Source organism: Papio anubis, chromosome 7, assembly GCF_008728515.1.
Source record: "Papio anubis isolate 15944 chromosome 7, Panubis1.0, whole genome shotgun sequence".
Lineage (NCBI taxonomy): Eukaryota > Metazoa > Chordata > Mammalia > Primates > Cercopithecidae > Papio > Papio anubis.
Window position 1 is genome coordinate 128,334,320 of NC_044982.1, and position 24,687 is coordinate 128,359,006.

General features: G+C 41.3%; 1 protein-coding gene and 1 long non-coding RNA gene across 3 annotated transcripts in view; both read left to right on the forward strand.

The window, feature by feature from the left end:
• The window catches only part of RORA (RAR related orphan receptor A), a 739,218-nt gene that overhangs the window by 536,440 nt on the left and 178,091 nt on the right, over positions 1 to 24,687 (forward strand). Inside the window, exon 2 of the mRNA XM_017961629.3 lies at positions 12,277 to 12,306. Coding sequence (XP_017817118.1) covers positions 12,277 to 12,306 — 30 coding nt within the window. The remainder of the gene's footprint in view (positions 1 to 12,276; positions 12,307 to 24,687) is intronic.
• Positions 12,318 to 24,687, forward strand: part of LOC116275965 — a 34,174-nt gene continuing 21,804 nt past the window's right edge. For both annotated transcript variants that reach the window (XR_004185431.1, XR_004185432.1), the window contains exon 1: positions 12,318 to 17,194. This is a non-coding gene — a long non-coding RNA (uncharacterized LOC116275965). The remainder of the gene's footprint in view (positions 17,195 to 24,687) is intronic.

A 24,687-nucleotide genomic window follows, 5' to 3' on the forward strand; every position in this document is an offset into this window, starting at 1 on the left:
AACTATATAATAGAATGTCAGGAGGAGGGAACTATTGTGAAGATACAAAGTAAAGCAAAATGGAGAATGGCGAGAGCAATTGTGGATGAGCTGGCCGGGAAGCATTCTAGCAGGAGATGAGAGCTGAGCAAAGATCTGAATGGATGTGAAGGAGACCTGCGGAGAAGTGGAGGGAAAGTGAGACGGGCAGAGAGAACTACAAACAGAAAGGATGTGAGTCTGGAGCAAGCTTAGAGCTTTCGAGAAAATTTAGGATGGTTAGTGTGGAAGAATGAGATGGGTGAGACAGAGAGAGAGGGAGACACTAGGTTGGAGAACCAGGGAGGCTGGATCATGTAGGACCGTCTCAACTGTGGAAGGGATTTGAGCAGGAGACTGATGTGATCAGATTTATAGTTCAAAAAGTCATCTGGCTTACATGGAGCTTCTAAGTGAGACTAGTGAAATTGTTCCTGGGTCCAGCTGAGGTGTCCTGTGTGGTAACAGGAAGACTTCAACACGTCCAGGCCTCAGAGCCCATAGAGCCACTGCTGTGTAGGGTGCTACTTTTTGCTCTGCTCCTAATTGGCTGGCTGACTTGGAACCAGTTGCCTAATCCCTCTGAGTCCCAGTTTGCTGTCCTTTTTCAGAGAGAGGCACAATTTCTTTAGTCTATTCCAGATCTAACATTTGGGGATTTTAATCTATAAACTAGCTATTTCCTAACCCTGTGTATTTGTTAGGGTAAAGGTTGAAAACTATTGTAGCAAAGAGACTCAATAACACAGTGACTTTCATGAGGTAGAAGCTGGCTTCTCTCTCCTGTGGTATTGGAGCCAGTGGAGGCTGCCAAGGAAGCTCTGCTCACAGGTCCTGTCTGGGTGCTCTCTCCTGTCTCCAAAGGTGGCCTTGCCCACATGGCTGGAGCTGGGTTATGGCCTTATCCAAGTTCTAGTCCATGGGAATAGAGGGAGAAAGGATATCCAGAGTGAGCAGCTTCCTTTTAAGTGGCATGGAAGTGACATGACACCTTCTGGTCACATGTCCTGGTAAGAATCTTGTCTTGTGGCCATACCCAACTGCAAGAGATTCTGGGAATTACAGCCTCTAGCTGGATGGCTACGTGTCCATCTAAAGCTTGACTGCCCTGGAGGAATGGGAGAATGGATTTGGTGGGGTAGCAAGAAAACAGCTGCAGTCTGTTTTTACAAGATCCCAGAGTATTACCGCCAGGCACCTTACACTTATAACATTTCCTGGACCTTTGTATTAATTTCATGGGACCGTGGTAACAAAGTGCCACAACCTGGGTGGCTTAAAACAACACAAATGTGTTCTCTCACAATCCTGGATGCTAGAAGTCCCAAAATCAAGGTGGCAGCAGAGCCTTGCTCCCTCTGAAGGCTCTAGGGAAGAAGTTCCTGAAGCCTCTCTCTCCTAGCTTCTGGTAGTTGCTGGAAATCCTTGGCATTCCTGACCTTATAGCTACGTCACTCCAATCCCTCCTCCATCTGCGTGTGGCCTTTTTCTGTATGTGTTGTCTGTGTCCCTGAATGCAGATCTCCCTCTCCTTCCTCTTATAGAGGTAGTAGTCATTAAATTTAGACTAAATCTAAATACTTAGTTCAAGTATTCAGATGACTGGCCCCTGGACCAGTATTACTTCATCTTAATTATATCTATAAAGATATGATTTCCAAATAAGGTCACATTCGCAGGTATCAGGAGTTAGGACTTGAATGTGTCTTTTTGGGGGATGCAATTCAACCCGTTACAACCTTTTTAAAATTAAAATGTAAAAAAAGAAAAAATGGAAAAAGAATACTTTAAAAGAGAAGAACTGTGCTAGTTGAAATCAATCAAAATATAATAAGGTATATCAATCTCAAAAAAGAACCCATAGTTTATTCTGAAGTTCAAGGCCACCTTCGTGTCGCAAACCAAGGACATATGGGCCTTTTTTCCTTCCCTTCTCTATGGAACATTCCAGTGCATTCCTGTAAGATGCATTGCCATCAGATAACATTGCTTAGATAACAGAACTCACTGACCAGAACAAAGCTGACCGCTCTCAGCTTTGCACTGCCTATACGTTTTGATAAGCACAGCAGCCTTATGAAAAAGGTATCCTTACTTCCATCCTACAGATACTGAAACTGAGGCTCTAGCTAAGTAGCTTGCCTCAAGTGAAATGACTAGTTGGTAGATGAAGCTGGGCTTGCAACCTGGTTCTTTCTGACTCCAGGGATCCTCCTCTTTACGTTACAGGGCACTGAGTCCTGGAGATTTCTCAAGGGGTCCTGATGAAAGGGCTGGCTCCTGCCTTGAGGGGTTTGTGATCAGTCTCTGAGGTAGCACCTGTACTGCAGAGGTCTCCACTGGCCTTTGGTTGCTCATATGTGTTGATACTGTAGTCATATGCCCTACAGTCATTGGCGTAAGCAGACACCTATCTGGTAGCTAAAGGATGGTGGTTTTCCTAGGAGTCGAAAGTTGTTCCATGTCAGCCCCTAGGTCTCTCACTGCATTCTAGAGCACTACATAAAATACACGCACTAAGCAAGGCTTATTTTTCAGACCTTTATCAGCATCCTGGTTACGATTACCATTTTGGCAAGTATTATCAGATTATCCATCACCATAGGGCCCTCCTGTAAGTAGCCAGCTATGCTATCACACTTTGACTTCAGACTACACAAAGGGTTCTCTAGAAAGGATAATGCAATTAGTACTTGCTATAGGCAACTGGGTCTCCTAACAGTCACGGAGAGATGTTTGCAATATTAAAAACCAATATTTGGTCAACGTTGCCATTCTTTATTTCATTTTATCTTCACAGTAACCTTGTGGAATAGTTATTTAATATTAATTTTTCTTTCTTATTAAAACTGTATTTGTACAGATGTATTATAGAAATTTTAGAAAACATAGACAAAGGAAAATCAGTCATAATTCCTCCACCCAAAGATAACCACTCTCAATAATTTGGTGTATGTATTTTTTGTCTTTTTTCTATACATTTTTGTTTTCATTTTTGACAAAATGGTATACTATGCTTTGGGACTTTGAATTTTTTTTTTTCTCGTAATGCAGCTGGAACATCATTGTCTGTGATTTATTTTTCTTTATTTTAATGATGGTAGAGTATTCCATTCGGTAAACATGTCATGCTTTATTTGCCATCCTCTACTGCTAACATTTGGGTGTTCCCTTGAATGTTTTGCTGATATAAATAATGTTATGATGAATCTTGTGTATATTCATGATTAATTCCTACAGCTATATTTCTAGTGGTGGAATTTTAGAATGAAAGAAGAAATCTTTTTCCTCTCCTTTTAGTGCTGAGGAAACTGAGGCTTGGAGAGATTATCTTGCCCCAAATTATATAGCTGGTAAGTGGCAGAGCTAGGAATAGAATCCAGATTTCCTGACTCTCAAATCCCATATGAGAACATAGCTTATACATCTAATCTAACAATACCAAATTTTTCTTCATAAAATCTGTGAATGCAAGGTAAGTATGTTGTTGTTGTTTTGGAGACGGAGTCTCATTCTGTCTCACAGGCTGGAGTGCAGTGGCACAATCTCTGCTCACTGCAACCTCTACTTCCTGGGTTCAAGTGATTCTTGTGCCTCAGTCTCCTGAGCAGCTGGGACTTCAGGCATGCGCCACCATGCCCGGCTAATTTTTTTGGTATTTTTTGGCAGAGATGGGGTTTCACCATGTTGGCCAGGCTGTTCTCAAACTCCTGACCTCAAATGATCTGCCTGCCTTGGCCTCCCAAGAGAAGTATCTTGATGGCTACTTTCTTTTCTTGAGTTTTTATCCAGCAATCACCAATCCAGACAAACTCTCTAAAATTCTGTGATCAGAAGGGAGTAGAGAGGCTACAAATGGTAATGATCTATGATTTCCTAATTTATAATTTAATCAGTTTTTCATGCATCTTCTTCAAAATGTTAATAATATTGTTACTCTAAGAAATTCTTTATGGACCCATGGTATTCTATATATTAGGGAATAACTGGTCACCACCTCTCTACTTTTTTTTTTTTTTCCTTTGAGATGGAGTCTCACTCTGTCGCCCAGGCTGGAGTGCAGTGGCCTGATCTCAGCTCACTGCAAGCTCTGCCTCCCGGGTTCCCGCCATTCTCCTGCCTCAGCCTCCCGAGTAGCTGGGACTACAGGCGCCCGCCACCTTGCCTGGCTAGTTTTTTGTATTTTTTAATAGAGACGGGGTTTCACCGTGTTAGCCAGGATGGTCTCGATCTCCTGACCTTGTGATCCGCCCGTCTCGGCCTCCCAAAGTGCTGGGATTACAGGCTTGAGCCACCGCGCCCGGCCCGGACTTTTCATAGTGCATTGAATAGTAATCTCTGAGAAGACGGATGTTTCCCAAATAAGTTTTGTCTGAAGATTTCTTTCTCAGATAGACTGATGGTCTCTTTATGTTCCCTTTGCTGGGGAACCCGGAATGAGGCTTTGTCCTTGGAACTGTTTTGTTAAAGATAAAGGCAGGACTTGAAAGAGGGCATACTTCTGGTCTGCCTGTCCAAAATTAAAAGATATTTCTGGGCACTAATGTCAGAAAATATGACCTGGAGATGGAGAGCAATCACAGATTTTTTTTTTTCGAATTCAAAAAACAGGAAAAATTCCTCTTATCCATTCCCATAACCATTTTTCAAACTAAAATGGAATTTTTTTCATGGCGTCAAAAGCACCTTGGTTGGTAAAAGAGCTGAAATATTATTGCCGAAACAGCTCAACCTAGGCTCAAATCGAACATAAAAGAAACCTCCCATTACAGTATTATTAATGTTCATAATTAGTATATCTAAATGATTTTTAAAGGCTTTTTGTGCAATTACAAAATCTTTGATTGTCGTAACATTGCTAATGCTTTGATGCCTTCCATGTGTTGTCCTTGGTCCCTGCAACCCTGGCACATAATTTATTTCTCTTTTGAGTGAACTCTAAGCATTAGTGTCCATTAAGAATTTTTGAAACAAAGTCCAAAGATTACTTGGAGCACTTTCAGTAATATGTACTGATTATCATTAATAGTTCTTTTGTCCTAGACAAGGACATTGTTTTGTAACATCATTTTGTTTGGCGAGGCCCTACTCGGGCTGTGTTCCGGATCCGCCTCGTGCATAGATTTTCTTTTTTGACTATGTGTAGAATGGAGCAGTCTCCTGGGACAACTCAGGACTGAGGAGGAGGGGGACATAGGGCCAGCACAAAGTGATATTTTTTCTTTAGAAAACAATTATTAGCTATTCAAAAACAGAAGTCTAAATTCTGGGCCTCGTTTCTTAGCTAGTGTTCATACACTGCATATAAATGTGCCGTTTTAACTGCTAGCTCCTCACAATGAGGAAGTCAAAAAGAAGGAGACGGCCGGGCGCAGTGGCTCACACCTGTAATCCCAGCGCTTTGGGAGGCCGAGGCGGGTGGATCACGAGGTCAAGAGATCGAGACCATGCTGGCTAACACGGTGAAACCCCATCTGTACTAAAAAATGCAAAAAAATTAGCCGGGCATGGTGGCGAGTGCCTGTAGTCCCAGCTACTTGGGAGGCTGAGGCAGGAGAATGGCGTGAACCCAGGAGGTAGAACTTGCAGTGAGCCGAGATCGCGCCACTGTGCTCCTGCCTGGGTGACAGAGCAAGACTCCATCTCAAAAAAAAAAGAAGGAGAGCGCAGTGGATCCAGGAGAGCGCAGTGGATCCAGGAGAGGATAACCTTTGCAACGTGCTTGTTGAGAATGTAGCAGGGAGTGGGTTAAGTGTTTGGGTTTTATTTGGAAAATTCTTTCCTGAGCTCTCCAATGCTGCCTTCCGGGATTATCCCGGTTAATAACAGTGCCTTAATGGGTATTGCCTGTGTCAAATCAAGGGTTGTCTCTCTGTTTATCTAACATAAAGTGTATTCGCAAGGTGTATGCAATAAGAAACATACTTTAGTGGGAAAGAAGTACTATATCCTGTGCCCCACGTGAATTATCTTACATTTTACTGTAAACCTAGTCTTAAGAATTTTATTCTCATTTTATGGAATAAGAAAAGAAAGGCTCAGAGAAGTTAAGCTATTTGCCCAAGCTCTCATAGCTTAAAATAATAGGTGTCTTCTTTAACTCAGACATCTTGCAGGGAGGGAGAATAAATCTTGTGAAAGCCTTCAGATTTGGAGTCCTCCTTTTCTAGGAATGAAAGGAGGAGTCAATGTGCAAGACTGGTGTAGAGACATGAGTTGGGCCAATTCAAGACTTTGTTCATTATCACTCAACACATCTCTTCCTCCCTGCCACAGTCACTTGCAATGTAAAAATATTGACGTATTTTTAAAATAAAAGGAAATCTACATGGCGTGGTTTTGAGTGGTTTGTTTGTTGGTTTGAGACAGAGTCTCGCACTGTCGCCCAGGCTGGAGTGCAGTGGCACGATCTCAGCTCACTGCAACCTCCACCTCCCAGGTTCAAGCGATTCTCCTGCCTCAGCCTCCCAAGTAGCTAGGATTACAGGCACCCATCACCACACCTGGCTAATTTTTTGTATTTTTAGTAGCGACTATGGATTTCACTATGTTGGCCAGGCTGGTCTCAAACGCCTGACCTCATGATCCACCCACCTCGGCCTCCCAAAGTGCTGGGATTACAGATATGAGCCGGCACAACCAGCCTGTTTTTTAATACTAACAGAATTTTTTCATGTTTATAATCTCTCTATCTCAAAAGTTGTTTTCTCGTTGCAAGAGAGGACAAAAGAAGGCACACAGGCTGAATACTGGTGAAGTGGCAGAGTGGCATCTTTGTTAAGTCTAGAGCCTTGTCCAGGATGCAAGGCCTCTGGAAATGCTAGTTTGGTAATTGCCAAATTTGGGAAGAGGAAAAATGCCAACTCTTACTTAAAAAAAAAAAGAAAAAAAGTAAAATTAACTGGATACCCAGAGAATTGCCTATAAACCAAGAGACAATTAGAGGTCCGTCAAGAAAGTTAATGGGTCCAAGATTTGGCACTGATGGGAAATATCAGCTTACATTCCTGAAGTGCTCTGTTCTGGGATGACTATAATGAAACTTCCCTACTGATAACCATGGCAGTGCTAAATCTGTGATATTTTCATGACATTTCCTTTGCTTTACTTTGAAGTATGGCCAGTTAAAGAGAGTCAAGCATTCTTGCTATATTAGAAGCCCGACTTCGCTTTGGACCAAATATTTATGGAGCCTTTTAGCCCTCTTAGTTTTAGGGGTTTAATTGGCAATTTAAAACTTCTGTCATATTGTTAAGTTAGAAATTGTGCTCAAGCATTACCTGCAAGTCTGGAAATACACCTGCCATGTGTGTGTGTGTGTGTGTGTATCTGGGTAAAATAGAAGGAGTCTTACAGCTTTATCAAAAGGTGCCATTTTTCTCTAGCCCAGATAATTTTTAAAGATCACCCAAGAAAAGTGCATCTTTTACTTATATAACCTTTTGTGGGCACTGCCTTTTTTCTTCTTTGGTTGTTAAAGGCAAGAAGAAAAAAAGTTTCAGGGGGTTACCTTTTATTATGAGCTACATTGGATTTCTTACAGTGAGAAATAGATCTAACAGCCTGTTGCTTGGAAAGATGTGGTTTGGTTTGATAGCTTAGAAGCAGGGCAAGGAGCCATTGGTTGATGAACTGGAAGGCAAATTAAGAAATCACGTTGGCTGGGCACAGTGGCTCACGCCTTTAATCCAGCACTTTGAGAGGCTGATGCGGGAGGATTGCTTGAGGCCAGGCGTTCAAGATCAGCCTGGACAACATGGCAAGACCTCCATCTCTAAAAAATAGTAAACATTCTCTGGGCATGGTGCCACATGCCTGTAGTTCCAGTTACTAGGGAGGCTGAGGTGAGAGGATGGCTTGAGCCTGGGAGGTCAAGGTTGCAGTGAGCTATGATGATACCACTGCACTCCAGTTTAGGCAACACACTGAGAACCTGCCCTGAAGAAAAAAAAAGTCACTGACTACCTCATTCTGCATATAAGAAAACTAAGAGCCAAGAAGTTAAATGATTTGCCCAAGTCATCCACTGCGTTCACTTCGGGCTCAGGGTGTATGTGTATTTTAGGTTTAGAAACTTGGTTGCACCCCGTCATTCACCACAACTCTATCAAGTCCCTATCTCCATAGAGAGCATTACCCTGCTCGTGGTCTGTTTGTGAATCTCTGGGGAAGGATCTTGGTGTTCTTCCCAGTCATTTGGAAGTGAATCAAAACCTGCACAACAGCTGGACTTGGTTCGATGCCCTTCAGTAGTGGGGACCAAAGTCCTTGCCTGTGCTGATCAGCGGCCCATTTGGATAATGCAGCCACTTGCTAGTGAGTAGGTAGCTTCCTTTTGTCTATTTTTTTCAATTTAAGACGGGGTGTCACTATGTTTCCCAGGCTGGACTTGAACTCCTGGGCTATGCTCCTGCCTCAGTCACTCGAGTAGCTGGGATTATGGGTACCCACCACCATATCAGGCTCTTTCCCTTGACTTTAGAGAGTAAAGAGAATGGAGTTTGGGATCTAGAATAGAGTACACTTACTTTAAGGAACTTGGTTCTCTGTCTCATGCTCTCTTCCGTCAAATATGAGGATATTTTCTAGTCAGAATACTTGATCTGAGAACCAGAGTGCTCGGCCATGAGTCAGTGTGAAACTGAGGGACATCATGAGTAGCAACGGCATAGCTTTCAGTAGCACACTGTAATTCAGTTTGGTTAAACTAATACTATGTGAGTTACCTACCCCTTACCAAAGTCATTTGTATCACACTGCCCAGTTTGTAAAGCTCTTCATACATCCTTATTTCCTTTAATTTTCACAGCAGTCTTTTAAGGGTCATCATGATTATATACAATTTTAAAAACCAAGAAGTTCAGGACTAGTAAAGTTAAGTAACTTGCTCAAGTTCTATCAGCCTAGAAGCAGGAAACTGGGCTATAAATGCAAGCTCAGGTCAGTTTGACTCCACATCTAGTTACCTTAAGAGCTGCCTTTATTCTTTGATTCCTCAGTAGAATTAGAATTATTTGCCTCCTTGAGACTTATTGTAGTTTATCTGTAGTAAGCCTAATTCTCCCAAAAATCTTGATTCAGAGCTACTGCTGGTGGTAGCATTGGGTTTGCATACGATTTTTTTTCTGAAGGCCTTTCTCCTTCCACTTGAGGACAAACATTGGCAATGTATGACTGCTGTGAGCTCACTGAGGATGAACTCTTCCTGGTGAGAAAAATAGGAATCTTGTAACCTCTAGGAAAATGAGAAAAAGAAAAGGGGAGACCCATCCCTATTTAAGGGTGAGAAAATGGCTGCTGGTAGCAAACCCAGGCACACACGCCTGCTGCGAATGAAGGCCTAAGGCAGGCAAGTGTGGGTAATTCAGACAGCTGGATTCCTGGCAGAATATTATGTTCTAGAATATTCCAGAACATTCTAGATTCACTTCAGTATGCTCTTCTAGTAGTAGAGACTGTGGTTTCTATGTGTTTGCATCAGCATCTCAGTACATCTTTCACCCAAACTCAGGATGAGTCTTCCTGGTTTAAATACGGCTGAGGGCACTCCCATGGGTTTAAATTATTTACAGAGCTGACTGCTGAGTGGTATGTTCCAAGGAGTAAAATTTGAGTATTTACTCTTTTGAGGATACATCTACAGATTGTAGAGATTTGCCATGAGTGTACTTCCAGTTTAATATAACTTTCTACAGAGAAATGTTTTATTATGCCAATTAAACTTTCCTGAGCCTCAGTTTCCCCAACTGTGAAATGAAAAGGATGTTTTCTGCTTTTTTTGGTACTTCTATGGAATCATTTACTATGAAGTACTAGAGCTTCCATGAAGAAGTTAGGTTTCAGAGGAACAAAGAGAATTCCAATACATTTTCTGATTTTTTTTCATTAAATTTGCCTTTTGTGTGTTTGTATTGTTTTTGTTTGTTCACTTTCTCTAGGGAAATAGACTTCTGTCTTCAGAATGCCTAAGTTAAAAAAAATTAAATATCATGCACAGTCATATCTCCATAATTAAGGAGTTGTAATGCAATTTTTAAAAATATTGCTCTTGTGTCAGGAGTGTGTCTTCTAAGCTTTTCTCCATAAAAAATGTGTTTATTAATTGATTGGTATATCTTCATTGGCTATAATAAATATAATTTACATTCTTCTTGTGTAGGTTAAGGCTGCCAGATAAAATACAGAATGCACAGTTAAATCTGAATGTAAGATAAACAACAAATTAGCATCAGAATTCAAATTGTACTGGGTAGCCTGTATTTTATCTACTAAATCTGGCAGCAGCTCCAATATAAGTGTAGCTCCCAATTATTTATATTGATTATTAATTGACAGTTAAACAAAACTGAGGGACTGAGAGATTGTGTTGTTGCCAGAGTCATGCTTCCTCCTGGAGACAGATAATGAAAAGTTTTAGCTCCATGCCAGCTGCTGCGACCTCCGAGATCAAGCAGCTTTCTCGGGAAGATTTTCAAAATCTATTATCAATGTAATCGTCATGAAAATATTTGATGAGAACACTGCATCACGCTGTATAATAAATTTAAGTAGAAAAGTCAAAGCAGTGGTATTTTCATCAGGCCTTTGGATGTAAAGAGAAAATAGTTCCACACTCAGCGAATATAGATAGGTCTGTTTTGGGCTGTGTTAAATCCAATTGTGTGGAGGTTTTGAATAATCAGGAGAGACAGCCTAAGCACTTTCTCTTCAAAGTGATTTTACAGAAAGCACTATTTCCTAAGGAAAATACACATATAGCTCTCATAATGCTGAAAGTGCACTAATGTATCAGTTTATTGGTGCTGGTGTCATGAGCTGGAGTTGCAAACTGTATTCAGATTTTAAACTTTACTCCCTGCTCCTGCTGGGGGAAGTTCCCATCCCACGATAAAGGTTATTTCAAAAACTTCTAGAACGCTTTTGTAGTTTTCATGTGAGACAGTCTTCAAGGATTTCTTTAGAAGGTTCTAACTTCACTTCATGAAGCCAACTCAAACATGATTTTAAAAAAACAAAAACAAACAAACAAAACAATAGTTTTCCTCAATAAAAGTTGCGGGGTTGGGGAGAAGGATCTGAGTCGGGCTGTGTAATTTCAGCTTCCCTAAATAAGTCCTTTGGAAAGTGTTGAGGGGAGCAAGTGTGTGATTTTGGTCTTGGCTCACAACTTTGGAACCAACTTTTTAAAAAATGTCTGCCGTGGATTTTCATAACAGATTTCTTCCCCGTACGACATGTTCCCTAGCTAAGTAATAGGTCTGATGTGGCTGCCAAATTTTTCGACAATCTTTACTTTCCAAAGGAGGGTTAAATAGTTCCCTTAATAACTTGAAAGAAAAAAAAATTTCAAGGTTTACCACGACTCTTAGTCACAGGCTGAATGTCAACAGTTTTATGACTTTGAGCCTACTTAGTCTCAAGAACGTCTCCCAAGAAGTATGCAGCATAAAGGATTCAAAATGTAGTAATTCTGAAATGGAGATAGTGTTGTTTGCATCAAAGCATACATTCATGCTATCTTTATCGGGACTTCTGTGCCAAATGTTGCTTAGTTCTATTTGTCACCTGCTACCTATAAATCATCCTGAAATATCAAGGGTGCTGACTCATGAATCGCTCGTGGTTTCGTAGTTTGTGTTCATACATTTCATTCAGTTGTGTTTCAACTGTATGAAACATTTGGGAGCCATTTATAGAGAAGTAGCAGTGATTCCCTTTCTGACCTTAATGAGTACAGACACATAGGTACATTTGGTGGATGTATTTCCCCCTCACCATTAAAAGTTGTGCTCCGTGGGAGCAGAAAGGGTCGTTTTCATTAAAGAGTAAACACAGAACCAATGGCCATAGCAAATTAATTGCTCTGTTGCTCATCTTCCCCTCGTCTGAGCAGGCTGACATTGTTCTCTTGTGCCTTAAATCTTTCCCACTCTGCCTATAAACATGATCGTCTCCCCTACTTAAAATAAAAAATAAGAGTCTCCTCACGCCCTGTTTAACACTGTTTAGTTACTGTCCATGCTCCCCACTTTTACCACAGAACCTCTTAAACCAGGAGGTGAAGGCCGCTGCCTCATCATTCGTGGTTGCATGGCTTTGGGGTTGGTGTAGTGACACTCCCATGCAATGTTAAAACTGGTCTTGCCTCTACATCACCATCTGAACTAAATGCCTTCCTGAGCACTCTGGGAATGATGGACACTCAAAGCAGCACACAAGGGCACTTTGTAACCTGTGTTATTGTTTCTTCTCTTCCAGGTATCTCAGTAACGAAGAAGACACATACATGTAAGTAATGCATTTTTTTTTCTGTCCAAAGTTTTCAGAAGAGTTGGAATTCACATATGTCTGGCTGCTGTGACCCTTCAAGTATAAACTAATGTTTCAGCTGTGATCCATGGTCAACAGAGGTCACTTTTTTTCAATCTGTGGTGGTCGGAAGTGGCACATCTCCACCTGTTTGTACTGAGTGTGTGTTGAAGAGAGAGGCTAGAGACATATTCTGATGAATGCCAGTGTTTCAAGCCATGAAGCTTTAGAAAAATCATGAAATCTAGCCAGGAGGATCAATTACTTACTGATCACCCTTATTCTAGATCCTTCTTAGAAGAGCTGGTATGTTTCTAGGAAACATCACCTTGATTTCTTTTAAACTTTGGTCTGCTTTTCCTCACCACTAGTTCACAAATTAGGCCGTTTCGTACTCATGTCTGTGGAGCAGAGATGCTGACTGGGAATAGAGGCGCTGTTGCTCGACCACGGGCATGGCCTGCGAGGGCCTGATAAATGGCATCGGTAGTTTGATGTGGAAACGTGTGCTGGATTTATGCTCTGTATTCATCCCACTTCTCAGGTTCAACTGCTTTCATCAATTGCCTTCATTTGAACTACACCATAAGTTACAAACTCACGTCAATGTAAGGTGTTGTGATTTGCAATCTGAGCAATGATGTTTGACTGTGCCTTGAACCTCAGGATGAAACAAGACATCATTGATGCAGGCAGTCAACTTTCACTGTACTTGACCAGCATATTATTTAGGCTTGAATTAATGGTGTCATTAGAATTTGATGACTATTTTAGACCACGGATACGTGCTACCTATGAGATATGTTTGGGCATTCTTCTAAGGCAAGCAGTGGAGATATTTATGGCACAATACAGGGACAACAAGGATGTATCCCCCAATTTTTCCTAATTACACTTTAAATTTTTTTATTTCATGTGAAACATTTGGGGAAAAACATCTGTATTACATCAAAGTAGTTTATCTTGTGCCTCAGTTGATTCTTGAAATCTGCTCTTGGGTTTGTCTGTCTGTCTATCTGTATTTGTAGAAAACAAAAATGAAAAAAAAAAAAAAAAGAAAAAACCAAAAAACGTCAAATTGGATGAGAAGTTGCCTGACTCTGAGGGCCCTATCCTGCAGTCTCTCCACGTGGCTCTCTCATGGCCTTCAATGGAATGTTTGCTTGAGGAATAATGAAAAGGTCAGGCCCGTACTAGACACATGATCCGGATGGCACCTCCATCTCTCAATGCACAGTTCCAGTTGGCTGTCCCTCCATCAGGGTAGTCTGTGACCCTTAGCTTTTTGGGGGTTGTTTTGTCGTTGTTGTTGTTCTTGTTCTTGCTGTTGTCGGTGCATAATTGAGCTCATGATGACTGAGAGATTGACAGTGCAGGAGACTGAAGTCCTCTGTATATCCGCAGGGCAGGCATGGTACAGAGCGCTTCCTTGCACAGCCTTGCCCATGAGCTCGTCCCTGGCCCGGAGGGACCCACTCTAGAGGTGGTAAGTAATTCAGTCTTTCTGCTAGCTCAGTCCTGGGCCTCTCCCCAACAGGGGCTGATGATTGGTCCTACTGTTTATGGTGGTTTGGGGTATGGACTCCTGGCCACCTGGCAATGTACAGAAAGCTACTGACTATTTGCATTATGACTTGGCTCTTAGATAAAGTGGACAAAACCACTACTTCAGCTCCACTGGACATAAAGAGTACATCTCAACTAATAAGATAACATAGACAGAGACCTAGATGTTACCTAGTATACAGACAGTCCATATAAAGAGAGACATTTGAGGAACTGTCATCCCTGAGAATAATTTTCTTGGCCTATTGCAGAAACAATAACCTGTGGTTGAGTTTCAATTCATGGAAGGACTTAGGTGACAGCATGAGAGTGGTGGCTAGGGAGGAAAAATTGGTGTTCTAATAACAGACACTTGAACCAGGTGGGTCTTTTCACAAAGGCTTAAAGAATTTCATCAGCTATACTGGCTTTAATACAAAATCAAGATATAGCCACAGAGGGTGGACTTTGAGTGCATTTCTAACTATGAAAATCAGCAAGAAAATTCTTACGCATTAAGCTTAAAGTCAGCGTAGATAGACTTAAAGCTTCTTTTATATAATTAACAGAAAGATTTGGATCAGAAATCATACTGTTTTGGTTGATGTTTACTTTCATGATTTGGGGGAGAGGGCCCAGAATAAAAATGGCCCAAAGACAAATTGGAAGGAATAGCACCTGAATACACAGTTGACACAAAACTTTACACATGCCAAGGAGGAATTGAATTGTCCAAGTTACATGTTAGTGGGAGTCCTCCGTGCCACTTGAACATGGAGATTGTTTTTGTCATCCAGCTCAGCAGATAGCCCATTATATTTCTGATCTTAGCATCTCCACAGGGCCCACAGCTTGTGAGGAGAAAGACAATCAATCAGTTTTCTCTCTAATAACAGTCACCCAAATGACTTCTTCTTTAGCATTTGTTGAATTTTTCTTGAAAACTGAACTGTCCTAACTTGCCTATACATTTTTTTTAAGATGTTAATTCCAGCTCCTCTTAAATCATCTTGACATCTGTTCTTCAAGAAGTTTCACTATCAGTGAAGTGTATGAATTCATTTTTGTACCGTCTCAAAACTTCCATTTTTAGCCAGAGTTCTGGAAACCTTAGTCAAGACTTGACTACATAATCATCGACAGCTGAAGTCACCCGACATTAGCAGTTTCAATCTTGGTTTCCTAACTGCCCTCACGGAGAGATTGTTCAACTTACAAATTAATATGTACAGCTGCAGAATATATTATCAGACCAGAGTGTCAGCTCACAGGTACACGGGACAGAGGTGCACATACTGCAGAATGAACCTGAATAGTTGTGACACCAGATAATATTTTAGTCCACCTTGTTATCTGGAAAGCACAGGTATTGTTTCTTTAAAAAAAAAAAAAAAATGTTTTGGGTGACTTGAGCCAGAAATTCCCATGAAAGGAAATTTGATTGTTAAGCTTCAGAGGAGTCCATGGACATAGTCTTTGGAGAACTCAGTTTCTCCTAAGTTCCTGAAAAGGGTACCTTAAGTGTTTGTTTTCTCTTTAGTTGGCCAGTGGAAGAAGACAAAGCTTTGGGACTTCTTGTGCTTCTCATGGCCAGATTGTTCCGGGAATTCTTATATTTGTGATGTTCTTCAGTTGTTGATAGGAAATGTTGCTGTTGGTTTTTGGTGTGCGAACATAAAAGAGAGTTTTTAATATTAGATCAATTTTACACTGTGGTGTGGAATTTCAATTTAATTTTCACGGTGATTATATAGCACATGTATTTGGTTGGACTCCTTCAAGATTGCTTTGCTTTGGTGTTTCACAAGTTTGTTCTGGTCTCTTTCCTGCTGAAATAGCCACCATGCAGATAAGTATCATTTTCTTGGAATCAGCTGCTGTCTTGGTTTTTATTATTTGCCAAGGACAAGGAGTCATTCACTCCGGAATTCTTAATCTAATTCTTCTTGGATAGTTCTGCATTTACTACAATGTTACAAGAGGATAAATATGGACGTGAAAAGATGCGACAAATCATCCTAGCTCTTTCCAGCTACTGGGAAGTGTAGCATCGTGGAGTCCTAACCTTAGAGGACATATATCAGACAGACACCACAACACAGACCCAAAAGATATCTGGTAGGCCCCTGAACCGTTTCCAGCGGCATCAGACCATTGCTACTTCCTTCTGTTCTCATCCTTGTTTACAGTCCTTGTACCTCCTGTCCTAGCCTGCCCTGCCTGCTTTCTCCCACACTGAGGGACAGATACAAGCTTCTGAAAAGCACAGGTTACTCAGTGAAAGCAGTCAGGAAAAATGTATCAGTTTACTCCCAACTTGAGTTGTTAATTTTCCCCAATAAAAACCCAAACAAGATATGCTTCTGAACCTTCTAAAATATTTTCATTTGACATGAATAGCCATTAAAAGGTAATCTAGTACATTTTCAAATGTTTGATTGCAGCAGGCTAATACTTATAATGTAAAATTAAAGCTCTGTGTTATTTATAAAAAGATTTAGATCTCAATAGTAAAATATTTTAGCACAAATCAAAATATTTCTTTGAGAACTAATCTTTTGCATCCATTTTAAAAAGTGTTTATTGCAATCATTTAAAATGGGATAGGTTAATGTATTCACTTTTCACCCCAGAGACTTGGCTTTCAATTTGACTTAGAGAAAATTAGTTTTGAGGCCTCAACCTCCTCTCCATAGGCATTTGTTGATATCACAAAATGAAGCCAACAAGTTGTCACAATGGTTGCCATTTACTCAGGAGATTCAAAAACTAGAATAACCTTATTTTTTCCTTTTTTCTCCTTTCCTTGAGGCCATCCTTTTTTATTGGAGACTCTTAGCAACCCCAAACTTGGGGCTCACCCACATTGTTTTCACAGTCCAGGAAAACTCAGGAACCATTCTTGGCAAAGCTAATGGAAGGTGCTTTGGTGATATAGTTAGTAGGTTTCCGTGGCAACCCATGTGACTCACAGTGTGACTCACGGCAGTTATAATTTCAATTGCTGGCAGGGTGTTCCATTAGGACAGATGTGAGAAGAAGCCACGCTGAAGTTCTTTTAGTAGGCCTTCATCCAGATCCTGTCTGCCCATTGGCAAACAGTCAGGAAAAGGGATAACGTAGTACTCACAAAGTAACTGGAAGATTCATTGCTTAGCTTACCAAGCCTACCAGCTATCTCAGACAGAAGCCTTGCCGGCAGTGGGTCATGACTAAAATACAGGTGCTGGCCTCTTAAAGGGCTAATTAAGGGACAACTATTCATTGAGGACCTACTCTGCGCCGACAGGCTTTTTACCTTCCAGGCGTTTACAGACCAGTTGTAAGTAAAGACTAGAGGGAGACAGGTTGGGGGATAGGGTGGGACAGAAGAACCTAATCACATAAAACAATCTGAAAACACAAATGCCAGGTGTACCAGTTCCACAAGGCAGCTCATAACTGGAAAACAGACTAAGCTGGAAGTATGGGAGAGGAAAAGAAAATTAGAGAAGACATCCAGGATTCTCATATTGTGATCCAAGCATAAAATAGCAATGAAGCGAAAGGCAAAGATTGAACCCTGGGTGCTAAAACCTATCCCCACTGCTCCTCTCCACCCATTCTCACAGAATAACATCTAGTGTCTTCCAGATCAGTCAGTCTGAGAAAGTAAAAATCCCTCTGTACTGTGTGGAAGCATTTGCCTTGCTTAGAGGCAGCCTGCTCAGCTAGAGCCAAGCCCTCCTAAGCTTAACAGGATTTCTCTGTCTCATCATATTAAAAATAAATGGACTGCACTTGGCCCTGCCAGTCAGTTCCTCCAAAGTAGAAGATTTGCATAGTCTTAAAGCCCACAGTTCATGGTGAGGACCTGTGAACTCCATAGAAAAACTGAATACTTAGCTGAGCGTTTCCATCCCAACATCCAGTTGATTCGAGTTTGCCCAGTTAGTAGATTTGAGGTTTGTGAACTGAATTTGGACAAAAAGTATTTGTGTTCCACTTCATAACATAGGTTCCAAAGGGTGTGTTGAGATGGTGATTGGCTGTTTAAAACCCATAATCACTACCAGGGGGAAAACAAAAATGCCTAGCCTACCAGGGATTGGTGTGGACTTGATAGGCTTATTACATACTTGATAAATGCTTAGTTACACATGATTGGATTGATCTTTAAAGAAGCGCTAGATGTCTATGACATAAGTTTGCATTATGCTTAGTTTAATATTGACAATAATAATGGTGGGAGTCATAGCAGCAGTACCATTACTTGTAGTAGCAGCAGTAGGAATAGCAGGAACCCCACCTACCAAGCAATTTGAATATTCCAAGCATTGTGTTTAATGCTTTATGTGCATTGTCTCTTTTAATCTGCTCATCAGCTTCATGAGCTTTGTACTGCTTGCACCCGCATTTTAAATAAGAAAATGTACATGAGAGACAAGTAACTTAGCTTAGAGAAGTGAAAAACCTTGTTAACTCACCCAGCTGGGCAGAGCCTGGAGTCAAAACAGAGTAGATTGCCTCCTTGTGCACATGTAAGAGCCACACTGTTATCTCCAGTATTCACATTAATACTTGTGGGGTACTCAGTGCTAGGCACTTCTCTAAGCACTCTCTAAGTGTTCATTTATCTTTACTGCAACTCTGTGAGGTAGGTGTTGCTACTATCCCCACTTTACACATGAAAACCGAGGCCCGGGATCCTACAACTAGCTAGTATGTGGTGGAGCCAGGATGTAAAGGCAATCCCCAGTTTACATGCTTTTAAAATGAAGAACTTCATTTTTCAGAGTGGTTCTTCCACTCTAAAGTATAGGAAGAAAGCCAAGTGCAACACAGCCTTTCTTACAGTTGACCCAGGTTTCCTTTGACCTTACAACTATGCTACCTCTGTAGGCGTCTAAGCTTGAAGAACAAACTGATTATAAGAAAGGGGAATGTTATTCCCACTATGTGAAAAAAAGTATTTAAACAAAGTAGTCTACTGGAAACTATACAGCCTCCTTACTTTATTATTTTTTTTAGAAAGGGACTCGCTCTGTTGCCCAAGCTGGAGTGTAGTGGCGTGCGCATGGCTCACTGCAGCCTCAACCTCTCGGTCTCAGGAGATCCTCCTGCCTCAGCTCCCCAAGTAGCTGGGACCACAGGCATGCACCACCTTGCTCAGCTAATTTGTTTTTTATTTTTAGTTTTTTGTAGAGACAGGGTCTTGCTGACTGGGCATGGTCACTCACCCCTGTAATCCCAGCACTTTGGGAGGCCGAAGCAGGCAGATCACCTGAGGTCAGGAATTTGAGACCAGCCTGGCCAACATGGTAAAACCCCATCTCTACTAAAAATACATAAATTAGTCAGGTGTGGTGGCACACGCCTGTAATCTCAGCTACTTGGGAGGCTGAGGCATGAGAATCACATGAACCCGGGAGGCAGAGGTTGCAGTGAGCCGAGATCGTGCCACTGTACTCCAGCCTGGGCGATGGAGTGAGAGCCTGTCAAAAAGAGAGAGAGAGAGAGAGAGAGAGAGAGAGACAGAGTATTGCCATGTTGCCCAGGCTGGTCTCGGAACTCTTCAGCTCAAGAGATCCTCCTGCCTCGGCCTCCGGAAGTGCTAGGATTACAGGCGTGAGCCACTGTGCCTGGCCAACCTTCTTACTTTAAATGACCATTACTCATCTTTTTAACAATTTAACTTAGTTCATCAAAGAACTGCTGTCTACTTAATGTCATACAACACAACTGATTCCATAATAAAACAATTGTTCAAAGTGGTTACTTCTGCTTCTAGGATAGCTATGTACCCCACACTAGTAATAATATATATTTCTTATAGCACAAACCCGTCTTCCTCTGAAACAAAACTTTTAACGGACGTTAATGACATTTATAATAAATCTATACTTTTTTGTTAGACCAACTTAGTAATTCATTTATAACTTTCATTTCCACAAAGCAGTACTATGATTCAGGACACACTGGTTTCTTTGAAACCTATCCAAAGCCAAAAAAACCCTGGAAGCTAACAGAATGTTCAGGAAACAGATATGTATCTATATCAAAGGGATATGTAAGAAAATTAACATCTAGATTTTGAGGATGTTTAAGCATATCTGAACTTAGGACTGGATTTACACTTATGTCAGCTTCTCTCTTTATTGCGATCTGTATGCAAAGGAATAAAAATGTAGAAGAAACAGAGATACCAATGTGTTTAAGACGAGAAGAAAGTGATCACTCTACATTAACTTTCATCAGTTACACTAAATTTTTTACACTGATTTCTTTATCAATTCTGTGGCCAGGCAGTTAGTGTATTTGTAGTCACATAGCCCTTTGGATTATAATTGACGTCCACATCTATACATTATAATGACAAAGATTTTTATTTCCAAGCTATGCAATTAAATGTTTTCCTTTGACTGCCAGAATCCCTCGCAATGGATTGTTCTCCACCCAATCCACTTCCACTTCAGGGAAAACATGTTTTCCTATGTAGGAGTGAGAGCTCTTTCCCTACTTGATTTTGTATATCACCTAGGCATCAACTCCAACTCCTAATGTCTTAAATAGTTAATAGCCAAGGATACTGATTAGAAGTCATATTGAGGAGTGGCCAGGCATGGTGGCTCACGCCTGTTATCCCAGCATTTTGGGAGGCTGAGACGGGCAGATCACTGAAGGTCAAGAGTTTGAGACTCGCCTGGCCAACATGGTGAAACCCCATTTTCACTAAAAATACAAAAATTAGCTGGGTGTGTTAGTGTGCACCTGTAATCCAGCTACTAGGAAGGCTGAGGCAGCAGAATCGCTTGAACCTGGGATGCCAAAGTTGCAGTGAGCTGAGATCACACCACTGCACTCCAGCCTGGGCAATGTAGTGGGACTCCATCTCAAAAAAATAAAAAAAAAAAGAAGACATATTGAGGAGCAAAAATAAAAATAAAAATAAAATAAAATAAAATTGGTAGGATATACTAGATTAAGGTTTGGATTCAGTGGAAAGGCCTTAATCCATAAATCTTTTATTTAACATTTTCTTCTTAGAGGAAAGGGGAAGGAGATTCTATGGTGGGCAGTGCAGACCTGCAATATCGGGGTCTGAGGAACAGAGACTGGAAAGCAGACTGCAGTCCATACCTACAGAAGGATAGGGCGGGGAGCCAGGCAGATCTTCTTAGCTTAATATTTTTTAACCCCTGCTCTATGCCTAACATTATGTAAGGCACATTGCAGTATAGGTAATCTAACTTGTATTCCTCCCTGTCTAATCGTTTATTCTGTATCTAGGAGAAAGGACACACACATTTGAGGAACTTTCAGTAACGAAAGAATTGCAGGAAAATGCAGGGCTATGAAATTTTGCCATTTCAATGGTAAAAAACACAATTACTTTTGCATCAACCTAATAGAATATGTGTTTAAATGCTGTATGAGTTGGGAACATGTGTGGTGAGCTGAACTTGCTCTGGAAGGGTAGCAAGAATTAGGTGTGATCAGGGATGATTGTGTAGATCTGTCTGACTGGAGTAGAGTATTAGCAAGGAAAAGGGAGACCATTAAGAACAGAGAACGGGTTTTGGCTTTCTCTCATAACCAATGTGGAGCCACAGAATGTGTGTGAAAAAAAGCAGTGACCTATAAACAATGTTTTTCTGCCACAGTCATTTAGTTAGGGTTATATGAATCAGATGTTCCCTGCTTCAATCCCTTCTCTGAACCCAGGTGACATTTTTATCCTTAGATAGAACTTCTTCTGTGGGTGCTCCTGTGACCAACTACATTAAAAAAAAAAAAAATTGCTTATTGAGGAGGAGAGATCTGGTCGGAAAAGAGAAAGCTCTTCTGATTATTAAAGAAAAAGGATGTTCACTTTTTCTCTAACTCCACGGTGTTAAGGTCTAATTGTAAGACCCGTTCTTGCCATTTCATTAAAATCAGAGGCATGGAATGCGCAGTGAAACTTGAAAAATACATAAGCACTTTGAATTTTGTGGCTAATGGTTCTCCTTGCTTTCTTTCATTGGAGCTGCTAATTGGCTGCAGGCTACTCTGCTACCCTGGGAGCCCCTGTCTTTCCAACCCTTTTAAACTCAGCTACAAATAGCTTTATAAAAATTTAAACCCCAAATTCCAAACCTTGCTCACTCCTTAGGTAAGCAAAGTCAACTGCAGTGATTATTACTTTTTCATCAGCACAAAGAATTATTTCCCTCATGTAGCTGGACAATTACGGTAAGAGGACAACTAAGCATCCTTTTCTCATTGTGGATACCTCTTAATTTCCTTAGAATACATTTCTGTCGTTTTATTTAAAGAATACCAAGGTCCAGATGAGGCATTTTCATTGGCTGCGTGTTCTTAGTCTCCAGTATAATGAACCATATTGAGTTAATTTATCTCTCTGTCTCTTACACCACGTCTTTTTGTGTCGACAAAACTGAAAATTCACTTTCCCTCACCAAGTTGGGGCGTCGGGATAATTGATTGTTACCAGTCTCTGCTGTTAGTAGACAGGATAACACCAGTGCCTCTAGAGAACAGGTGAAAACTAAACTCTGTCCCCCGAGGCCAGTGAAATAGCTGTTTGGTCCCTTGTGTGAAACTTCCTAATAACTTAACTGGGCAGCCTCTGGGTCCCTGGAGGGTTTCTCCACAAGAGTATTCCCTCTCTTTGTTAAGATTGCTTATTAAAAATGATTTTATAATGAAGTTGCCTCAAATAGCAGCTCTTTTCCTGGTTGTCCTTGAAGCTGTGGTGAAGAATCTTAGAGACAACTATCTAGGGTTTTCCTCCTTGTTAAAAACTTCTCTCTTACCACTCTTGCTCTTGATTTTTAAGGAGACAAAGTCTAACTGACACAAGTCCCTCTCCGGCTGATTATGTCGCTTGAAACATTGTGCAAGGCATTATTGGTAGTTCAGCTTGTCATTCTGGCTCAGGAATCGAACTGAGCTACGTGGAGTGAGGAGTGAAGTCTGCAGCAGAACGAGGCTGTCGGGCTTCCCCCTGAGAACAACAGCCAAGGAATGCCGTCGCGAACTCTGCCCCTGACTCTATCAAAACAATGATTTCCAATTATTTTATCTCTTTGGTCCTAGATTTCTTCTCTCTGTAAACTAACCACTTTTCCTGCCACAAGAGACTGTCATGAAGAGGAATTAAATTTAAAAAAAAAAAAAATAGAATCATACTCTTTGGACTGGGTGCAGTGGCTCACGCCTGTAAACCCAGCACTTTGGGAGGCTGAGGCAGGTAGCGTACTTGAGCCACAGAGTTCAAAACCAGCCTGGGCACATGGCAAAACCCCATCTGTGCCAAAGAAGAAAAAGAAAATTACCTGGGTGTGGGGGTGCATGCCTATAGTCCCAGCTACTCAGGAGGCTGAGGTGGAAAGATTGCTTGAGCCCAGGAGTTTAAAGCTGCTGCGAGCTGTGGTCACACCACTGCACTCCAGCCTGGGTGACAGAGTGAGACCCTGTCTCAAAAACAAAAAGAAACAAAAAAAGAACTATACTCTCTGCTACCCATGCCTGTATAAATTCAAAAACTTCTAATAAATGTAGGCAATTAGGAGAAAAATCAGCTTTTTGTTGTCCACACCATAACCTTAACTTCTTGGCTTGCAAGGGCTTAGGTGTGGTGATGTATTTAACATAAAGAATGACAAAGCATGTGGCAGGGAGGCTCGCTGTCAGAAATATCCACCTGCGATTTCATTTCTCAGTGGCCAGACATTCTCAACAAGCAACACAGGAAACAACAAACCGTATGAAGTTGTTAGTGAAAGATTCGGCTTGAAATACTTTTCTAACTTTAAGGCTTGTCAGGCAGTAAATCTGCAAAGCAGAGAACTCAAGGTGTGATTTGGCACTCCTTTTGCTTTGCAGTGTGAATACAACAGAACACCAACAGTAAGAGGGACCATTGTGAATCTTTTAGGGAAGAGAGCCCAGTCTTGTCTAGTGGTACCAAGACTCATTGTGTGCTAAGATTGTGATAAAAAGAAACTGTCTTGGCTAAATTCTAATCTCTGAGATGAGGTATATTAGAAAACACCAGCCTTACAGTCCGTAATTCCTGCTCCCTGCACAATAAAAAAGAGAAGTAAGGAAAAAGAAAAACTGTGGCCTTCTCTAGAATTCCACTGTGGACTTCTCTAGAATCTTCTGATTCTCCCTCCTTAGGAACAAGGTGGAATCTTCTCATTCAACCTCCTGTAAGGTTTTCTGTCACCTGAGGAGTCTGAATTCTAAGGATGGCATTTAAGGCCTTTTACAATCTGGTCTTAACCTTTCCACTGCTCTTTTCATGACTTCTCCCATGCAGGCAGTGTTTGCCATCCTCGATGATCTGTTCCCAGGAGGCTCCATGCATGGGCGTATACCTTGGGGCCTTTGTGTCTGTAGTATCTTGTTTGTCCTGGCATGTCCTTCATCGTCTTCTGCACCTAGAAAGTCTTCCTGTTCCATCAAAGGCCAACACAAGCAGTATCTGCCATGCAAAGCCTTCTCCAATTCCACCTTGTTAATTGCTGCAGCTCCTCTGCCCCCATGTACATTATTAAGGCAACAGTATAAAAATGTATTGTAGAAGAGTTGCTGTTTATGTAGCTTTTTCCCACTAGATATTCTTTAATTTTTTTGGCCGAGTGTGGTGGCTCATGCCTGTAGTCCCAGCACTTTGGGAGGCTGAGGAGGGAGGATTGCTGAGCCCAGGAGTTCAAGAACAGCCTGGAAAACATAGGGAGACCAGGTATCTACAAAAAAAAAAAAAATTTAAGTAGACATGCATGCTGTCACACACCTATAGTTCCAGCTACTTGAGAGACTGAG